Below are 20,267 nucleotides of genomic sequence, written 5' to 3'. Positions count from 1 at the left end.
CTCTTCCTGGATGGCTGAAGACGTTGAACTGGGTGTAACGTTTCTGTTATTTGTTTCTGTGAAACAGATTACACCCCCTCCGTCTCTTCCTGAACAACTGAAGGAGATGTTCAAACAGCAGGAGGTGGTCCGTATGAAGCTACGCTTGCAGCACAGTATTGAGCGGGTATGTGGAATAATAATTCAGTCTGTTCTGTTATTTTCTATCCATCTATCTGTTGATGTCACAGATGGGTTGGAAATGCTTCAGTTGTACAGTACTGGGTTGACTCATTTACTCTCCCAACTATTAACTCACTGTGTAATTCTTCCTGTTTTTTATGATTCCAAAACACAGATTATTGTGTCTTGTGATTTATGCTAGTACACTATAGAGCAAGCCAGTCTGGAATTTGAACCAGCGCTCTTCCGGGGGCTTGGCCAATGCTCCAACCTCTGGGCTACATCCAGACCATCTCTCGTTTTTACCCAAATTAATTTACAAGCAAAGAAATTGATTGCGAAAATGACAAAATGGGTGTCTAAAATAAAATCATTAAACCAAGGTATCTGTATTCATTCCCTCTCCTTCCTGAGTCAGATGATCCGTCCACTGAGACACAGTAAACACGGGCTCTGCTCTTTTGTCTACACTAATCCAATCAGTAGGCCTGTAATTAATGTTTAAATATACTGTGTAGGTATCATTACATCCGATAACCTTTAATTAGTTCTCTTTTATTCTTTTATTTACATTTTTTCCTGAATGTGCGGTCTCGGTGTTCCCACTGGGAGCTTTCACAATCGCCCTAAAAGCTCTTGTGCTGTTTGTTTGCGAGACAAAACCTTCGTAGGGCCACACTGACATACCTGGCAAGTCACTACTCCATCGGCTGCTTGTCACCAGAAAATACAGAGAAACCCGGCTGTTTATCATTCATTCTCCAGCACCCTTGGCACAGTCCCGAGAACTAAAACATCCGGGTTTAGCTGAAGATGGTCACCGTCAACTAAGCCTGGGAAAACAGGATAATGAATTCCCACTCAGTCTACATTAGGATCGTTCTTGTGGGGGAGTGCCTACCCAACTTTTATGACTCACATATTATGTCTACTGAAAGAAGCAGAAATGTAGCCAGCTGAAGATGTCTAACCAGCTGGTTTTCTGACGTTCGTGTTTAGGGAAAATCCTGTTCCGGTCACAAAACGGGGCAAATCCAAGTTCCTTCCTATAAACTCCATGTCCTGTGTACTGCACGTCACGGCTGGGTTATTATCTCACTAACGCGCCTCCTCTCTTTCAGGAGAAGTTGATCGTGTCTAACGAGCAGGAGGTGCTGCGAGTCCATTACCGGGCTGCCAGGACACTAGCCAATCAGACGCTCCCCTTCAGTGCGTGCACGGTGCTGTTGGACGCTGAGGTGTACAACATGCCTCCGGATGCCCAGGCAAGTGGCATGATGTCACGTACTGTAGAATCAGTAAGTTGGCATCGGTGAATCAGTCAGTCAACCAGCTAGGAAGTCCACCAATGTATTGCCAAAAACAGGCCGTAGAATCTTTAATCTGGCGTCAGGTCACTGGTGTTTATGAAGTGCCTTGCTCGTAAACTGATGGGTTTAAGCGAACGCAGGTCTAACTTGGAGTCTAACTCCGATGTTAACCTTGTGTGTTTGGTTTCCAGGGCGACCAGGATGGCAAGACGTCCGTGAGGGATCGTTTCAATGCCCGGCAGTTCATGTCATGGTTGCAGGATGTGGACGATAAATTTGATAAACTCAAGGTAAGATTCGTCTTTTTTAAATTTGCACCTGTTCCTTGCATCCAGAACATAAGTGTTGAGTCATGGATGTTTGAGTTGTTTTCTTTCCATTTAGGCAAGTTCCTTTGCTGTAACGCTTGAGCTCATGTCCTTAATGTCTCCTCCTACCGCACCTCCTTTCTCCTACCCCACCTCCTTTCTCCAGACGTGTCTTCTCATGCGCCAGCAGCACGAGGCAGCGGCCCTTAACGCTGTGCAGCGTCTCCATTGGCAGTTGAAGCTGCAGGAGCTGGACCCAGCCATGTACAAGTCCACCTCCATCTTCGAGATCTCCGAGTTCTACATCCCGCTGGTGGAGGTCAATGACGACTTCGACCTTACGCCCATATGACCAGTAACCCCTGACCTTTAGGCTGCCCCCGTGGTCAGGTCCAGGCGATGACGGCCATCTACTCATCCGGAGAACGGGAGGGAGGAAATAATCAGCGAAGCACTTAAATAGACGGGCTCGAGCACTTCAGCTGGGTGGTTAGAGCAGCACCACGCTGACCGTGGCACATCGGTTCTTCTGCGTTGGTGAAAGAAACGGCCCCGTAACCCACTGCACAACAAGGACGGGATCTCCGGCTCTCCCAACCGACGCAGACCCGCAGACTGCCGGTACTTCTGCCAGTCTGGGGCAACACCAGCATCCAGGGGCACGACCAGACACCCACCCCAGGGGCCAGAGCCTGAGGCCGGGGTGGGGATTGGGAAGTACTGGGTGCTGCTTTCGGGAACGGCGGGGGAGAGACGGGGCGTGGACTTTAAAGGCTGTCACAGATGACACCCTGTAACCCATGTAGAGCATTGCTTCTCTGACGTGTTATGGATTCGGGGGCCATTTTAGACAGACTTAAAGGAGAATCTGTCACCCGGCTCCTTCACTGAGCAGGGTCACAAAACAACTACTTTGGTTTTTAAGTGCGTGTTGTTCATAAATAATGTATAGACTCTGTGCTCTTAATTTTTTTTAACTTATTTTATACAAAGATTGTGCATTTGTAAATAACCCATGTAATTATGGTTTTAAACCTGTAAAAAAAAAAATCGGTAATAGATATTTTGATTGTAAAACGTAACGTTTGCTTTTCTTTTTGTTTTGTTTCTTGTCTGTTTTAATGGACCAAAGTTGAAGTTGGTTTTATATTGAGTCAGTGTCCTCGGTTCCCTGTTGTTGAGGTCGTTGTTGTTGGCTTAAAATAAGCATGTTTTGGATCTGATTTTGTGGCTGTTCTGTTTTGTTGGTTCTGTCGTTTATTTCCATTCCCCCTCCCCTCTCTGGATTGGAATTCAATCCTCACACCACGGCACGGTGTTAAATTATTTGACTTGTGATTTCGATGCTGTGCATGCTGGTCCCGTTACAAGGTGGTACCTTTTTTTATTTCCTGAAACCAGAAGAGGCTGTAATGTGGTCTATCGTGATCGAGCTTTAACTGAATTGATTCAGCCCCCCCCCCCACCCCTGCGCCATCGTCAATTCTGTCCGTTTGCAAAGAGGTTGGCGTGAGAAATTGGTCTCTACCCTATCTGTGTGATAAGAGCACTGTGAGCCATAAGCAGGATCTAATAAAAAAATTGTTTGGAACATGAGATTACATTTGGGAACTAGCCAACACTTTCCACAGCCTCGCACCTCCTGTGTTTTGACCGTCCGTTAGTGTTGTTTCTCACCCACATAAAAAAAAAACGTCAAAAAAAAATGTTGTGGCTTCAATATAAGAAGAAAAAATGCTTACTTTTACAGTTTCGATGTGAGATCCCCACACAAAACCTATTTTTTCAACATAATGCCTTTTGAACGATAGTTCTAAAAATGTCTATTTTAATATTTCCTTGTTACATGACCTGTACATATTTGTAATATATAATTGAATAAATTTTATTGGTTGTGAATTCAAACATTGCGTCTTGCAAGTTCATTAGCGCCTTCGTCCGGCTGTTCCAAAACTGTTGAAATGTGAGCGTGTCATGTGTTCATGGAGTGAAAAACTAGCTAGCATTTGAACTGTTTTTCTTTTCTGTATTTGAATCTGGTTGGCATTACTTAATTCTTCCAGTAGGTGGCAAAATACACCCAACATACCAAAAATGTGTCGTTACACTGTTAGCAATAAAATAGCTGAAACGGTGTGTACCCCTCTAGAGTTCAGATCTGTCTCTAGGCTGTTCGGTACCTGTTTAGCGCGGAGCATGACGTTTTCGCACATATCTACGTAAAGCGTTAGCTGCTTTGTTGTATTGTGTGCAACTTGAGGGTAACGACATACAGAAATAAGAGAGCAGGGCCTAGTACCTAGGGCTCCAGAAATAGAGGTTACGAGTCACAGCAACCCCCGCAAATATGTAATTAATTTTCTATGAAATACTGATATTACACACCTATAGCAAACTTTTGGTCTATGACCTTTCGCACAACTTGACATTATCAAACCTTTAACATAGAGCAGCATTTCCCACCAAACATTTTAATTGTATTGGCTAATCCTAGCAGTACCCTCAGTTTCCACTGATCTAGGATAGTGCGCATGGTTGCAGTGTCAAACTACGTTTCAACGTTTCTTTATTGGCAATATATGCTAACTCAACTTCTATTTTTCTGTCTGCTCCTGTGTCTTTTGCATTCCTAATGTTTAGCTTTGCTTGGCAGTATCTTTCCATTTTCATCGTGTCGGTCAAGAAAGTAAATTCAGGGTAAATTAATTATATTTTGTAGTCTTTCACAAAATATAATTGTATCCTTTTACTGGCTTACAGTTTGGTCGGGATGTCTTAGACCGAGTCTCAAATGAAATGTAGCTATTTCATTAAATAATTAACACACCCGTCTTCACTGAATACGAAGTGTTAGCTAACATTAGCTAGTCACACACCCAAACCAGCGAGTATCATTTAGGCGATACAAAAATATCAATAGAAATAAGATTATCTCTAGAGATGAATGGCATTGAGCTTGTCCTGGACCACAAGAGTAATAGACAAATAGCTATTCATCTGCGATGTCCCCAGCTGACTGTCATACTTCTCCTTATAAGCAGTATTTGACCAACTACATCGTCCCTTACTGGAGCTATGGCTCGGAGCATCACTTTCAAAGAAGGATCAGTGGGCGGACCGTAGACATAGAACACTAGCCAGGCCGATGATGCAGAGTGCCCTATACATTAGAATGGAGCAGTTTGTCAGCCATTTTACCCGGGACCAGTTTTGAATGAGCAACAATATAAACAATGTATGGTAGAAGTGGTCCATAAGGGCTTTAAAACTGTTCTAGTCTTTTGTTAATTAACCACTGTCATGCAAACCATAATTCATACAATGGCGACTTTTCTAAATATTAAGAAACAAATTAATTTAAAAGTAATAATTTATGCAATTTAATATGACAGGCATAGGGTATCTAATGTAGGAGTAAAAACTAGAGAGACAGCTAGTACTATAATAAAATCAAAAAGCATTACATCCACTCCCCTTTGATATTAATATGAAACCGGTCTGAACAGTGCCAACATCTATAGGCTACAGTTTGGTCCTCAGGTACGTACCTCCCTTGGACTTCTACAGATTTTGTGTTACAACATTAAATCAGAATGTATTCAATGTTTTTGCCAGTAATCAACACAAGAAAGAAAATAATTGATTGCATGTGTATTCACCGCGTGTAATCAGTAGGCTATTTGGTGGAGGCACGTTTGGCAGCAATCATAGACATGAGTTTGTCTGGAGGAGTCCCCTCCAGCTTTACACATCAGCACACATCAATTTTTCCCTTTTGTTTTTGCAAAATGTCTCTAAATTGCCTAACCAGACAATTGCAATATGTTTATTGCAGTAGCCTACCTGAGGAGAAACGTTTTATTTTTATTTTGTTAGGGTTGGGTTTATGGTGAGCAACCCAACAAATTCAAACCCCTGGATGGTAAATGCAGTCCAGTGACTGTATACACATGCCATTGGTGACGAGAAACGTGTTTTGCCGATAATTTTTTGTTACTCTGATTCAGCCACTTCAGAATTTAGGTTGGGCCAACCTATTTTCTGACAATGCGATGAAAACATCATGACTGGTTTTGTCCATGCCAAATTATACAGTAACAGTCGGCCACATGTCTTCACAAAAGCCTTAAAAAACTGCCTACCTTTGGAACAGCGGGGAGCGGAATCCAGGAGGCGCATAGATTAAGCGGTGCTCGTGCACAGTGGAGGCCGCTCACCTAGACCAGAGCACTACAGATAACGTAAACAATGTCACCTTACCACAAAACCATGACCAATCTCTTGTCCTCCCTGGGAACTCGGTGAATCTCCGCTTGCTGCTTGAACATATCTTTGTCTATCAGCGGTGATACCATGCGCTGCTTGATGTCTTCCAAATTGCTCTTTTACACATAACAAACACCCGTTTAGCCCCCATTAACGACTCCCTAACCTGGTATTGATTAAGGATACAATAACAAAGGACAACTTAATGGGGCTTTTATGTCTGAGGGAAAGTTTTATCTCGGAATTCAAGTCAACGTTTAGTTTTATATTGCAATTTCGGTGCCTTAAGACCGCTGTAGAGAATAACAATTTAATTGATTTAGCAGTATTTTTTTTTTACACAAGAGGTATTGCCTAAACGTGTTTGAAGGAAAGAATGTTACGCTTCAGGATATTATGTTGCAGACGCGCGGTCCACCCCCACCCCTGCCTGCCCCCCCCCTCCCGGTCCCCGTCTGTCTGGCCCCTGTAATCTTGAACTGCCGACCGGCCACGCCACGATTTCTCCTTCTCTCCTGTCTTGCATGCCAGCTACTTATTCGGAACGTGAAACTGAACTATGTGTCTTTAAGACTGCCTGCGGTTTTCCGTTGTGTAGCGGCGGGGAAACGGACGTGCGGCTCTGACTGCAGTCCAGATCATTGCCGTCGGCAGACTTCCACCCTGGAACTGCGTGGAAATAAGTTGCGACGGACTACCGCCCTCAATCAAAACCAAGGTTCCGAACAACTGTAAAACCGTCGCGGTAAGTGTTTATGATTTCGTCTCGATTCTTATTCTGCGGCGTTACGTTGAATGTGTCGTGCACGCGAGGGAATATGTGAAATATAATGTTCTTGTAGCGCCCTTTTAGGCCGAGGAAAGCGGTCTGCAAGGAGAGGTAGAAAGTAAAGTGGGATACTATAAGTGCAGGGCAATTAAATGAAGCTAAATTGTTGTTTACACAATGGTCTTCTGCTCGTTTCATCGTTAAACCCCCTGTTTAAGAAAAAGCTGCATGTCACTTTTTCCCCGCGACGTTTTCCTGCAGGTAAAGTAACCGCAATGCATTGGCATTCTTAGAAACAATATGAAGAATTAATGTGACCATTTATTTGAGTCGTTAGAACACGTATGATTCATAATGTAAAGGAATTGTTTCATTATATATAATGTATTTGTAACCAGTTGTAATGTGCTTTTTATCCCTGTTTACCACTGGTTGATATATTGAAACTGTATAACATTTATCCCTCTGTAATTGCCTCAGTTTCTGGGCTCCTGTTGAAGTGGAGGGACTGACAGATTTTAATAGTATGTTATTGTCCAGGTAAAGACAGACAGACAGACTGTGATAGTGTGTTGTATTGTTCCAGGTACTGACAGACAGACTTGGTTGCATAACTGAGTGCACAAGGCCGACCCAATCAGATCATCAGGAGTGTGTTACTGTGTGTGTGTGAAGACTCCTATCTGATCATCACAATGAGGCCTGGCCAGCTGTGTGTTGTGATCCCGGCATCATCCGCTATCATCTTCCTCGTCCTCGTCATGTCGGGACCTCCTCCCACCGACGCCTGTAACAAGGCCCTCTGTGCCTCGGACGTCAGCAAGTGTCTGATACAGGTGAGGGAGCACAGGTGTGTCCGTTTCCGTCTGGTGTCTGCTCAGGACGCTCTCAGGCATTCATAATGTGATTCCATTGGTGTTCATGGATCAGCCATGCTAAGCCTCTCGTTCTGCCCAGGTCCGTATTGTAGGACAGAGAATCTGACGTGAAGAATGCAGATACATTCCTGTGATAAGCCAGGGAAAATGTTGAACTGCTTCCCAGAACAAGTCACTGTTCTGGGAAGCGTTGAAAAGACCTGTGCTCTAAGACATTGTGCTTTGTCGTCTACAGTCTACACCACCTCTCCCTCTTTCCTTCGCTCTCTAATTCCCTCTCTGTTCAGTTCAATACATGTTATAACATGGTTACTTACACTGTCGATGTATACAAACATCTGAGTAGTGAGAATAATGCCGTGCAGGTAAGAGAAATTATGATTTTATAAAATAATTTCCACTCTCTACAACTGCTACACTAACATTTGTAATGTAAATACTCTGTTTTTTTGTTGATATTGGGCCTGGCAAGTTCTGCAATTTCCTTTAGGTGTTGTAAACTAAACAAATCTGGCGCACTTGTCTTCACACAGTGGAAACAGTACACAAAGAATACAAATACAAATATATATATATATATATATCACAAATACATGTAACCCCCCTGAAAATACAAATAATGTAATACTCTCTACAAGTCATGTACAATCAGAGCATGTCAGACGTACCACTCTAGAGGATTTACACGCATCAGATACTCAGTTTAGAAATAGTTACACAATTTCACGCACTCATATATTTATGTCGTTATAACAAAATGTACACTGTTTACTGTATGGTGGTTGTGAGCTTTTTAACCAGAGTCCTACAGACCATGCACAAAGCCCTTCAACACATCAATACATGTAGCTTCTTTTAAGTATTATACCTTTGCGAAGAATACAATAATTTAAGTCTGTGTACAGAGTTCATAACTTGCAAAAACAGTTACAAGCATCAGAAAAATAAAAATCTGTTTAGGTATAATGATCACAGTCAACAGAATGACAGCAGCAGATTGTTACATTTACACAGAGGTTATTCCCCTGATAGCATATCTTGCATTACCCAAAAGAGTTACAAGCAACACAGAAACAAAACCCCTTCAATAGGGTGGCAGTGGTCAGTGTTCTGGGTTGCGGTGGTTAGTGTTCAGGGTGGTGGTGGTTAGTGTTCAGGGTGGCGGTGGTTAGTGTTCAGGGTGGTGGTGGTTAGTGTTCAGGGTGGCAGTGGTTAGTGTTCAGGGTGGTGGTGGTTAGTGTTCAGGGTGGCGGTGGTTAGTGTTCAGGGTGGCGGTGGTTAGTGTTCAGGGTGGCGGTTGTTAGTGTTTAGGGTGGCGGTGGTTAGTGTTCAGGGTGGTGGTGGTTAGTGTTCAGGGTGGCGGTGGTTAGTGTTTAGGGTGGCGGTGGTTAGTGTTCAGGGTGGCGGTGGTTAGTGTTTAGGGTGGCGGTGGTTAGTGTTTGGGGTGGCGGTGGTTAGTGTTCAGGGTGGCGGTGGTCAGTGTTCTGGGTGGCGGTGGTTAGTGTTCAGGGTGGCGGTGGTTAGTGTTTAGGGTGGCGGTGGTTAGTGTTTAAGGTGGCAGTGGTTAGTGTTTAGGGTGGCGGTGGTTAGTGTTCAGGGTGGCAGTGGTTAGTGTTTAGGGTGGCGGTGGTTAGTGTTCAGGGTGGCGGTGGTTAGTGTTCAGGGTGGTGGTGGTTAGTGTTCAGGGTGGCGGTGGTTAGTGTTCAGGGTGGTGGTGGTTAGTGTTCAGGGTGGCGGTGGTTAGTGTTCAGGGTGGCGGTGGTTAGTGTTTAAGGTCATGGTAGTCAGTGTTCAGAGTTCAGGGATAACCATCTTTTCAACCATTCTCTGTGAGTCACTATGTTTACTCAACAAACAAGCAGTCATTCTACCGCCCCATAAGGAGAGAAAATAAACATTTAGATGCAATCGCTGCCAGGCCCCGGAGGTGGAGAGAGCTGCAGTGTGTCTCGTGTGTGTTTATGTACAGACTCGTGTCATGGGGATGAGTCATGGACAGGTTCTGTGTGGGTTTCCTCTGTTCGTACTTAAACAGGAGACGTTTTTACCCACCAGAACCGGGAGAGCAGGAGATCCCCAGGCTGTGCCAGTCTGCTCTCTGTGTGCCCGACACAGGTGTTTTATAGTTCTACAAAAATGTGTTTTCATTCTGTTTAAGGAATGTGGAGTCTTGTGAAAATGTGTTTTTCTTTCTGCCTTAGATTGCTTTTGGGCACTTGAAAAAATATTTTATTAGAATACAGCTAACTTTAAATGTTTCTGGTCCAAAACTGAGTTTGGCATTAGTGAGACAAACTGCTCACGTGTTTTGAATTTGGCACATGCCTGAACATGTACATACAATGTCATGCGTGGACTTCCTGTTTTACTGTCTACAATCTTCCTTCATACGTTCAGATATCATATATGCCTGGTTATGTGGGGTGGTTTAAGCATTATTTGTCTATAACATAGCTATAGTTTGTGTCTAATGTGTGAGTCTCATTCTTATATTATTGTTTAACAAAAAAGGTTCCAGAAAGGTAACTTGACCTTCACTGTAGAACTTCTTCTGGTTCTAGCAAGAATCTGGAAGGATCCCTAAAACGGGAATAAAAGACTGTTATTTCTTTGAGAATGTATGTATAGGTCTGTGTTTTCAGGCTGTATCAAACCTGCTGTTGGACTATAATTTCGTCTGGTATGTATGGCTAACAGTTTTAGGCTGGAATGTTTATCTGGCTGTGAAATACAAAGAGAAAAACATGGTTAGTTGTCCGCCCCTGTGGTGAAAACGTTTTTTCTTTTCAGAACAGTTTGTGGTTCCTGGGTGAATCTATAGATTACTGATAGGAGCCTTTTTATATTCCATATAATGAATCAGGTTCTACCTAGAATTTTTTTTAAAAATCAATTTGAAACCAAAAGAAATGGTTCCCTCATAGAAGCATCTGAGGAACTCTTATGGAACCCTATATGTTGAAATGGTTGTGTGTGTCATAGTGTGCTGTTTGGCTTTAACACGGTCATGTAGGGGACAGAACCCTGCTATCCTGCTGACACGATAATGAGATGTTTTTGGTGTTTGTTGATGTGTTCTGTCTGCGCCAGGCCAGACTTTTCAATGTTACCAGCCTGCACTTAAGAGACAAAATTTACTTGTTTGGACCAAACAGGGCGTTTTTATTTTGTCCCTGTATGGGACCCACTTTTTTGGGCTATGTATTGTAAATATATAACAAGTTACCACAAGATAACCTGTTCTAACACTCAATTCAGGTGTTCTTGCTGTAAGGCATAGCAGGCCACTAAAAGCCCTCACCGCCATTTCCAGGACCGTGTCAGGTAGCTTAGCGGTTAGAACATGGGACCTGGAAAACAATAAGTATTTGTTGTTCTGCTGCAGGGTTGCCATCAGTTATGTTTTTCCTTTCCACATGAACCCCAAAAGGTTTTGACCTAGAACCAAAAAAGGTTCACCTACAGTATAGGAACAGCAAATTAACCCTTAGAGGAAGCTTTATGGATTCACCGAGTTCATGTGTGAAACAGGACACCCAGATCCCAGCTGATGTTCATTGGTCAATATGGTCTGGAGTGCATCTAAAGGAAAAAGTGTTACAGAAAGGTGCAAAACTTTAGGCAGCTCTGTTAATCATTTATAAAATGTGTTAATGTGGGTTCAGGGATGTAATGATGCAACGCTGGAAAATTCTCGTCTTGTTTCGGTACTACAGTACTAAGGTACTACGGTACTACAGTACTACCATAGTACGGTACTACAGTGCTATGGTGCTATAGTACTACCGTACTACGGTACTACAGTTCTACCGTACTACTGTACTACAGTACTACAGTACTACCATAGTACGGTACTACAGTACTATGGTACTATAGTACTACGGTACTACGGTACTACGGTACTACAGTACTACCATAGTACAGTACTAAGGTACTATAGTACTACGGTACTACAGTACTACAGTACTACGGTACTACAGTACTACGGTACTACAGTACTACGGTACTACGCACGTGGTATATTCAGGCAATATGGCACTAGGGGGTGTGGTATAGGGCCAGTTACCACGGCTACAGCTGTTCTGAGGGACGACACGTCACAGCTTGTATTGCCGGGGTATATTGCCAATATACCACAAACCCTGAGGTGAGTTATTGCCCTTATAAACTGGTTACCAACACAATCCGAGCAGTTAAAGTCATGTGATGTCTTACCTGTGGTATTATTTAGTTGCCTGAAGTGACATTACTGTGTATGTGTGTGTCTGTGTGTGTGTGTCTGTGTGCGTTATATACTGTGTGTGTTACAGGAACTGTGTCAGTGTCGCCCATCCGATGGGAACTGTTCCTGCTGTAAGGATTGTATGCTGTGTCTGGGGTCACTGTGGGAAGAGTGCTGTGACTGTGTAGGTGAGTACAAACCTGTGTATATTGTGTCTGTGTGTGTGTGTGTCTGTGTGTCCACTGGGGACAGACAGACACCCAGGCAGAAGTGGGTGTCTACTCGGTTACATGACCCCCTCTGGTACTCTGTAACAGCTATTTACTCTGTTATACCTCTTACCTCTGGCAGTTTGTAACAGCTGTCTACTCTGTTATACATCTTACCTCTGGCAGTTTGTAACAGCTGTCTACTCTGTTATACATCTTACCTCTGGCAGTTTGTAACAGCTGTCTACTCTGTTATACATTTTACCTCTGGTACTTTGTAACAGCTGTCTGCGTTGTTATACATTTTACCTCTGGTACTTTGTAACAGCTGTCTGCGTTGTTATACATTTTACCTCTGGTACTTTGTAACAGCTGTCTGCTCTGTTACACCTCTTACCTCTGGTACTCAGTAACATCTGTCTCCTCTGTTACACCTCCCTTTCTGGGTATAGTGTGGTGTTTGGAAATGCATCCAAAATGGTTAGCAAAATAATATGCAAAATTAGCAAAATAATATTATTGTTTTTTTATTTCACCTCAAAACATCTTTAACAATGGTCGTCCCAGACTGAAAATGAGGTAAATATTTCAGTATGAGTCACCCGTGTGAACTCTGTCTTCCATAGCTGCACTACGCAGAGATGTTTTGACTTTCAGCCTACATCCTCACCAACTGTGAGTGTTGACATCCAGCTCACCAGACCAAAGTGGCCCAGGCCAGCTGAAAGCTCTCTCTCCCTGACAGCCATTTAGGTTTTAGTCGGAGATCCGAAGATCCATGATGAAAGCATGTTGTGACATCCAGAGGGACTGATGGCTCCCGGCTGCTACAGTTATGCCTTACACTCACACACACACACACATACACACACAAGCATGCACGTTTGTGTGTTGCAGCCATGCCTTTAGCTGTGCCTGTTGAAGAATGTTAAACAACCTCACTAAGGACTGAGTTGGACAGCCTAAAGGCTGAGGGCCAGTACGTCTACAGGTATATACCATTAAAAATGTTTTAACAGCTGTGCTCTGAGAACGGATTACCGTTGAAAGTGTTGTGCCAGTCAAGTGCCAACAGCTTGCTTTGAAGTGCAGTGTGTGTCTAGGGTTGAGATGGGTGAGGCAGCAGGACAGAAGAGGGAAAGAGGGAGAAGTGAGACAGGGAAGGTAGGAGGGAGGGATAAGCCAAAATATGATATTGTCTTTGCATGTGTCTGCTGTACTGTGTACAAGAGCATACGGTATCTGACATTCTGCTAACAGTCTAAGCACAGTTAGTGTCATCAGTGTAGTAAGAAGGCCAACAGCTTGGAGCTTTGTCCATCAGAGGACATGTGTCTGGAGCTCTGTCCATCAGAGGAATGTGTCTGGAGCTCTGTCCATCAGAGGAATGTGTCTGGAGCTCTGTCCATCAGAGGAATGTGTCTGGAGCTCTGTCCATCAGAGGAATGTGTCTGGAGCTCTGTCCATCAGAGGAATGTGTCTGGAGCTCTGTCCATCAGAGGAATGTGTCTGGAGCTCTGTCCATCAGAGGAATGTGTCTGGAGCTCTGTCCATCAGAGGAATGTGTCTGGAGCTCTGTCCATCAGAGGAATGTGTCTGGAGCTCTGTCCATCAGAGGACATGTGTCTGGAGCTCTGTCCATCAGAGGACGTGTGTCTGGAGCTCTGTCCATCAGAGGAATGTGTCTGGAGCTCTGTCCATCAGAGGACATGTGTCTGGAGCTCTGTCCATCAGAGGACATGTGTCTGGAGCTCTGTCCATCAGAGGAATGTGTCTGGAGCTCTGTCCATCAGAGGAATGTGTCTGGAGCTCTGTCCATCAGAGGAATGTGTCTGGAGCTCTGTCCATCAGAGGACATGTGTCTGGAGCTCTGTCCATCAGAGGACGTGTGTCTGGAGCTCTGTCCTTCAGAGGACATGTGTCTGGAGCTCTGTCCTTCAGAGGACATGTTTTTCGAGCTCTGTCCATCAGAGGACATGTGTCTGGAGCTCTGTCCATCAGAGGAATGTGTCTGGAGCTCTGTCCTTCAGAGGACATGTGTCTGGAGCTCTGTCCATCAGAGGACATGTGTCTGGAGCTCTGTCCATCAGAGGACATGTGTCTGGAGCTCTGTCCATCAGAGGACATGTGTCTGGAGCTCTGTCCATCAGAGGACATGTGTCTGGAGCTCTGTCCATCAGAGGACATGTGTCTGGAGCTCTGTCCATCAGAGGACATGTGTCTGGAGCTCTGTCCATCAGAGGACATGTGTCTGGAGCTCTGTCCTTCAGAGGACATGTGTCTGGAGCTCTATCCATCAGAGGACATGTGTCTGGAGCTCTATCCATCAGAGGACATGTGTCTGGAGCTCTGTCCTTCAGAGGACATGTGTCTCGAGCTCTACCAAACCGCCTGGTGAGTTGGAAGGACCATAAATAAGAAATTGGGAGGGGAGACTTTTAAAATATTTTCATTGACTGTAGTGTTTATTTGTGTACTAATAAACAATATGTACACTTCCAGACTTCTACCCCTCTTTACAATGTGTCTGTCCAGGCATGGCTTGGGTTTGGCTTGGGACAAAGAGGAAGGTTTGGATTGAATGTTTTAGTTATCTACATCTAGATTTTACTGACTGCATGGTAGACTGTCCCTTTCTGGCTTGTAGGTTTCTCAGTTATGTGTGGCACACCTTTTTGGTAGTTTATTTGAAACAACTCTTGGTTCTATTTGTAGCCTTGGTTGGTTCCTCTGTCAAACTCTGCACATACTTAAAGGGTCTATTTGAGCCAATCCACTTCGCCTCCTTCAGGATGTTAGGCTGATGGCATCTGATGATTTGTTTAGGCAATAGCTTGTTACCATATATGGAGATGCTTTAAAAAAATACTTCTGTTACCATAGACCATAGATACCATGACTTTTTCCGCTTCTGTGGTTAAATGTATTATTGAAAAACTCACACACACACTCCTTCCTTTGTTCTCCATCTTTCTCTCTCTCCCTCTCTCCATTTCTCCCTTTCCCTCCCCCACTTCATATTGTAGGGATGTGTAATCCTAAAAACTTTAGTGACACTCCACCTACATCCAAGAGCACAGTGGAGGAACTCCACATGCCCATTCCATCGCTGTTCCGAGCCCTTACAGAGGGCGACGCCCCTATCAACATGATGGTGGTGTCCTTCCCCGTCGCCGAGGAACTGTCTCACCACGAAAACCTGGTCTCCTTCCTGGAGACGCTTCATGACCAGCACCAGAACGTTTCGCTGCCTGGCAACAGCATCCACGCCAGTTACGACACTCAAGGTAGCGGAATGAATGAGAACAGAACGCAAAGATTGCGGAACAATAGAAACGTCATTATTAGATTGAGGAACCAGACATGTAAATACAGGTAATAGTGGAACCTGATAAAATAGAAAGAAATAGAATGTGGAACTATAAGCATTAGGGTGAAAGTGGAACCTCTGAGCCAGGCAGCTTTGCTACATCGTCTATAAAAAGACACTGTGATGGAGTTTCCAAAGACAACTCATTTTTGTGAGTGTTGGTTCATTCCCACCACACAACCATTAGCTCATTTCAAACCCCAGCCGACGTCCCATACAGCTCGGCATTGGTAGGAAATAGTGTGCATTATAGGGAATAGGGTGGCATTTGGGAATCATATGGTTATACTTTGCACCAGCACCGTCCAAAATTACAGTAGACAAAACCCTAAGAAAGAGGTTTAAAGGTGGCCAATTTCAGCAGGGAGCTACTAGTTACGGTTTTAAATATGCGTTAGAGAATTTACTGGATTAACGGTTAGGTTTTAAATATGCGCTAGTGAATTTACTGGATTAACGGTTAGGTTTTTTACTGACCTGCGGTCCTATTTTTTCTGTATCCTTCCACCAGATAACATATGTACAGTGGTCTACTTCGATGACTGCGTGTCCATCCGCCAGTGTAAACTGTACTGTGAGTCGATGGGAGGATCCAAGTACCGCTGGTTTCACAACGCCTGCTGTCAGTGCATCGGCCCCGAGTGTCTGGACTACGGCAGCAAGGCTGTCAAGTGTATGAACTGCCTGTTCTGAAGGGGTGAACACAAACAGACTCTCCGCCCTTCCCTCCAAACGCACGCACTTGCACTGTGTGTCACAGATTTGACTATGGTGGCAGACCCTTACGCCAGTCCAGTAGCTTTAAATCTCTGACAGGGGGTGCAAGTGCGCTGTCTGATGTATACAGTTAACCAGGAGTCTGAGGTATACAGTTAACCAGGAGTCTGAGGTGTACAGTTAACCAGGACTCTGGGGTGTACAGTTAACCAGGACTCTGGGGTGTACAGTTAACCAGGACTCTGGGGTATACAGTTAACCAGGAGTCTGAGGTGTACAGTTAACCAGGACTCTGGGGTGTACAGTTAACCAGGACTCTGGGGTATACAGTTAACCAGGAGTCTGAGGTGTACAGTTAACCAGGACTCTGGGGTGTACAGTTAACCAGGACTCTGGGGTATACAGTTAACAAGGACTCTGGGGTATACATTTAACCAGGACTCTGGGGTGTACAGTTAACCAGGACTCTGGGGTATACAGTTAACCAGGACTCTGGGGTGTACAGTTAACCAGGACTCTGGGGTATACAGTTAACCAGGACTCTGGGGTGTACAGTTAACCAGGACTCTGGGGTATGCAGTTAACCAGGACTCCGAGGTGTACAGTTAACCAGGACTCTGGGTTGTACAGTTAACCAGGACTCTGGGGTGTACAGTTAACCAGGACTCTGGGTTGTACAGTTAACCAGGACTCTGGGTTGTACAGTTAACCAGGAGTCTGAGGTGTACAGTTAACCAGGACTCTGGGTTGTACAGTTAACCAGGACTCTGGGGTGTACAGTTAACCAGGACTCTGGGTTGTACAGTTAACCAGGAGTCTGAGGTGTACAGTTAACCAGGACTCTGGGTTGTACAGTTAACCAGGACTCTGGGGTGTACAGTTAACCAGGACTCTGGGGTGTACAGTTAACCAGGACTCTGGGTTGTACAGTTAACCAGGAGTCTGAGGTGTACAGTTAACCAGGACTCTGGGTTGTACAGTTAACCAGGACTCTGGGGTGTACAGTTAACCAGGACTCTGGGGTGTACAGTTAACCAGGAGTCTGAGGTGTACAGTTAACCAGGACTCTGGGTTGTACAGTTAACCAGGACTCTGGGTTGTACAGTTAACCAGGACTCTGGGTTGTACAGTTAACCAGGAGTCTGAGGTGTACAGGAAAACACACTCCAAGTGACACTAATGAGTTGGACTGCCCTGTCTCAAGTGAGCCTGTACACTGTTTTATACCATAATCCCTGCCTGACCCGAGGACTGCTGCTCGCCCATGTTTCCATTTCATGTCGTCCTCTGTGGAACCGTTCTAGCAACTGTCACGCTAGATATGAAAATGTGCCTGGAGAAAACTGTAAGAGTTAATCAAGTTGAAACTTTGGGGAAACGCCCTTAAGTTATTTGAGAAGCTAAACGGGAAAAGGTTTTGGGTCTGTAGTGTGAGTTGGGCCATTAATGTTTTTACGAAACACGTTTCAACGAAAGACGATAAAGCCTCATGCAAAATATAAAGGTTTGTGTAAACTGTGCTTATTTGATTTGACCCTCCAGTACAACACCGATCATTAGCAACCCCATCCATCGGCCAAGTACACCAACTAGTGGAACATTAACTCCAGACCTAAAATGTCTGACTGACTGACTGACTGACTTTGGTCCAATATTTATTCTCATCAAGACTGATTGACTGAGAGTTTAGGAATCAGTCTGATTTTCTCTCTGTTTGTTTCATGTCTGTGTCTGAATGACATTGTAGAATGTTTTATATTCACTTGTTTTATACTTTTTTTTGTTATACTGTATAGTTTATTTAGAATAGGTTTTTACTGTAACTTTATAATTGTATTGTATTGTATTTTATTTTGTATCGTTATACTCAAATTTCTTACAAGAGCTTTAGGCAAATAAAACCTTTGGTGATTATGAAGTCTGTATCATTTTCTCAAAATAGACAGAAATTAATAGAGAAAGATAATTAAAAGAAATCTGATTTTAATTTAATATTTTGCAGAGGAGGTTAAAATGTTGTTTGGTGCATTATTTATAAGTACATTTTCAAGTGAAATTGGTTACCTGTCTTATCTTGTGACTGTCTGAGTTTCTGACCTTTGGATGGATATTTCTTCTTTCTCCAAAATGAGCTCTTACAATTTTTGTTCTGGTCCCTTGTGGGAATCAAACCTACAACCCTGCCTTACAAACTAAGTAACCCTGTATAATGCAATTGCATGTCGCTGCAGCTGTTTATCCTGTGGACAAGATGGATGTGGTCAATTTCGACCGTGTTCTCATTGTGACGCAAGCTCACTTTTGTATGAGTCCTAAATTATCCATTCAAGACTTTGTAGCATATTTTAGCAGAATATGGTAGAATACATTTCGATGCGGATCAAAATTAAATTGGTTTACTACCAGGGTAAAGACTGATTGGCTTCAGTGTTACGACCAGTGTGTGTCTGCTTGGGCTACCAATCTCCTGCTCTAATGTTAGCTTAGCTTCAGTCGGACAGGAAGCACTTCATTTCCTGGGGAAACAAGTTGGTATGACATCATTCTGGTTCCACAGGTGTCCTGAACCAATGTGAGTGTGTCTGTGTGTGTGTGTGTGTGTGTGTGTGTTGTTCTCATGGAAGAGAGGAAGGGTGGGGTGTTGACTGACTGATGCCAATGTTTTTACTCCTGCACCAGCCCCCCCCCCCCACCCCCAACACACACACACGCGCACACACAAACCTTCAAAAACAAACACTCTCTGTGTTCCTCCAATCACTCTGATGTTTGCAGATGGTTGGGTGTCCTGTCTGCCTGCCAGGAATCAAGGATGCTTTGCCCAATGGGCAAGGAACAATCAGAACTCTGTGAATGTGCCGACCACACAATGAAGCTTTGTCTGCCTTTATACATGTTTAATCACATGGCGCTCTTTCATCAGGGAGAGGTTGTTAGATATTTCTGTGGGAGTAGAGCCAAACAGACAACAGTGGACTGAAGACAAGCTTAGTGTAAAAGCTGTTAGCCATAATGTATCAGTAAATACCTTTATACAGTGTATATACATATATATTATTCATCTTTAAAATGCTTGAATGCAGTAGTTGGTGGAGGTGAAGGGGGGGCCGTCATGTGTCTTTTACTTTTGTTGATGTGGTGCTGCAGAAATGCTTGTCCATTTGGCTTATGGCGGATTGGACTGCCTCCTGAGAAACTCTGAAGCTCTGTTTGAGTGGCCATTGAGTTCTTGTTCACCTCCCAGACCGAAGCCCTTCGTGCCCCATTAGTTCAGCTGGAAGGAAGAGTCTTGGTGGTTCCAAATGTCTTCCATCTCACAATGACGGAGCCTACTGTGCTCCTGGGGAAGTTCTATACCTTCCCCAGATCTATGCCTTGACACAATTATATTTAGACACAAGATGCACCTGAGCTAAATTTGAAGTGTCATGGCAAAGAGTCTGAGTACTTATTTATGGGATATTTCAATTTACTGGCACGTGTTAATAAGAACCATTATGGGGCATTGTGTGTATATTGATGGCATTTGTTTTTAAATAAAATATAAAATAATTGTATGACACCACAAAATGTGGAGAAAGTGAAGGGGTCTGAAAACTTTGACGTATTTTTTTACAGTTAGAATTTTGTTATAATAGCAGTAGGGCAACTTTGGGTTTGTGATCTCTGGACAGTAGAAGTTTTGTATGCAAGCACATGCATTTATTCAAGTATTCCTAATCATAATATATTCATACTGTATTTATGTATGTAGGCTAGACATCCTTTAGCACCGTAGTGAATTATTGTTAATATATGGTATACATATATTAAAACTAGTATTTTATGTATAAAATATTATTTAAATAAAATATGGGTTGAATGATACTTGTTAATGATTAAGGAAGTCACCAGGGCCAGATGGCATTCCAGGCTGTGTCATCAGGGGGTGCGCTGACCAGCTAGCCAAGGTTTCCACCTCCATATTCAACCTCTCCCTGTCTCTGTCTGAAGTCCCCTCCTGTTCAAACAGACCACCATCGTCCCTGTACCAAAGAATCCTTCCATCACCTGCCT

The 20,267-nt window shown here is 43.8% G+C and overlaps 3 protein-coding genes across 14 annotated transcripts in view; all 3 read left to right on the top strand.

Moving 5' to 3' along the window:
- The window catches only part of ankrd12 (ankyrin repeat domain 12), a 34,928-nt gene extending 31,243 nt beyond the window's left edge, over window positions 1-3,685 (top strand). For 9 of the 12 annotated variants that reach the window (XM_013133358.4, XM_013133356.4, XM_013133360.4 and 6 more), the window contains 4 exons: window positions 68-166; window positions 1,284-1,460; window positions 1,664-1,762; window positions 1,947-3,685. In XM_013133358.4, the coding sequence (XP_012988812.2) occupies window positions 68-166; window positions 1,284-1,460; window positions 1,664-1,762; window positions 1,947-2,132 (561 nt within the window). In that variant the 3' untranslated portion in view covers window positions 2,133-3,685. The remainder of the gene's footprint in view (window positions 1-67; window positions 167-1,283; window positions 1,461-1,663; window positions 1,763-1,946) is intronic. The other 3 variants (XM_013133363.4, XM_013133362.4, XM_013133357.4) reach the window with 1 other exon arrangement.
- A 2,823-nt stretch (window positions 3,686-6,508) lies between these two features.
- On the top strand, window positions 6,509-17,270 carry twsg1a (twisted gastrulation BMP signaling modulator 1a). Its single transcript, XM_010895923.4, has 5 exons — window positions 6,509-6,791; window positions 7,402-7,651; window positions 12,004-12,103; window positions 15,151-15,411; window positions 16,006-17,270. The coding sequence occupies exons 2-5, from the start codon at window positions 7,511-7,513 to the stop codon at window positions 16,185-16,187; spliced, it is 684 nt and encodes a 227-aa protein (XP_010894225.1). The 5' UTR covers window positions 6,509-6,791; window positions 7,402-7,510; the 3' UTR covers window positions 16,188-17,270.
- LOC114838828 lies at window positions 12,115-14,641 on the top strand. Its single transcript, XM_029119173.2, has 2 exons — window positions 12,115-14,518; window positions 14,627-14,641. Coding segments are annotated over exons 1-2 (1,008 nt in total). The 5' UTR covers window positions 12,115-13,511; the 3' UTR covers window positions 14,628-14,641.
- Window positions 17,271-20,267: the final 2,997 nt, after the last annotated feature.

This window comes from Esox lucius, chromosome 3 (assembly GCF_011004845.1).
Source record: "Esox lucius isolate fEsoLuc1 chromosome 3, fEsoLuc1.pri, whole genome shotgun sequence".
NCBI lineage: Eukaryota > Metazoa > Chordata > Actinopteri > Esociformes > Esocidae > Esox > Esox lucius.
The sequence above is the reverse complement of the archived record's forward strand: the minus strand, read 5'-3'. Positions and strand labels throughout refer to the sequence as shown.

Excerpts from the sequence above, each read along its gene's own strand:
- twsg1a (XM_010895923.4), top strand. The coding sequence starts at position 7,511 with ATGAGGCCTGGCCAGCTGTGTGTTGTGATCCCGGCATCATCCGCTATC. Across the intron at positions 7,652-12,003 it reads TCAGCAAGTGTCTGATACAG|GAACTGTGTCAGTGTCGCCC; the intron begins GTGAGGGAGCAC and ends TGTGTGTTACAG. Across the intron at positions 12,104-15,150 it reads AGAGTGCTGTGACTGTGTAG|GGATGTGTAATCCTAAAAAC; the intron begins GTGAGTACAAAC and ends TTCATATTGTAG.
- LOC114838828 (XM_029119173.2), top strand. The coding sequence starts at position 13,512 with ATGTGTCTGGAGCTCTGTCCATCAGAGGAATGTGTCTGGAGCTCTGTC.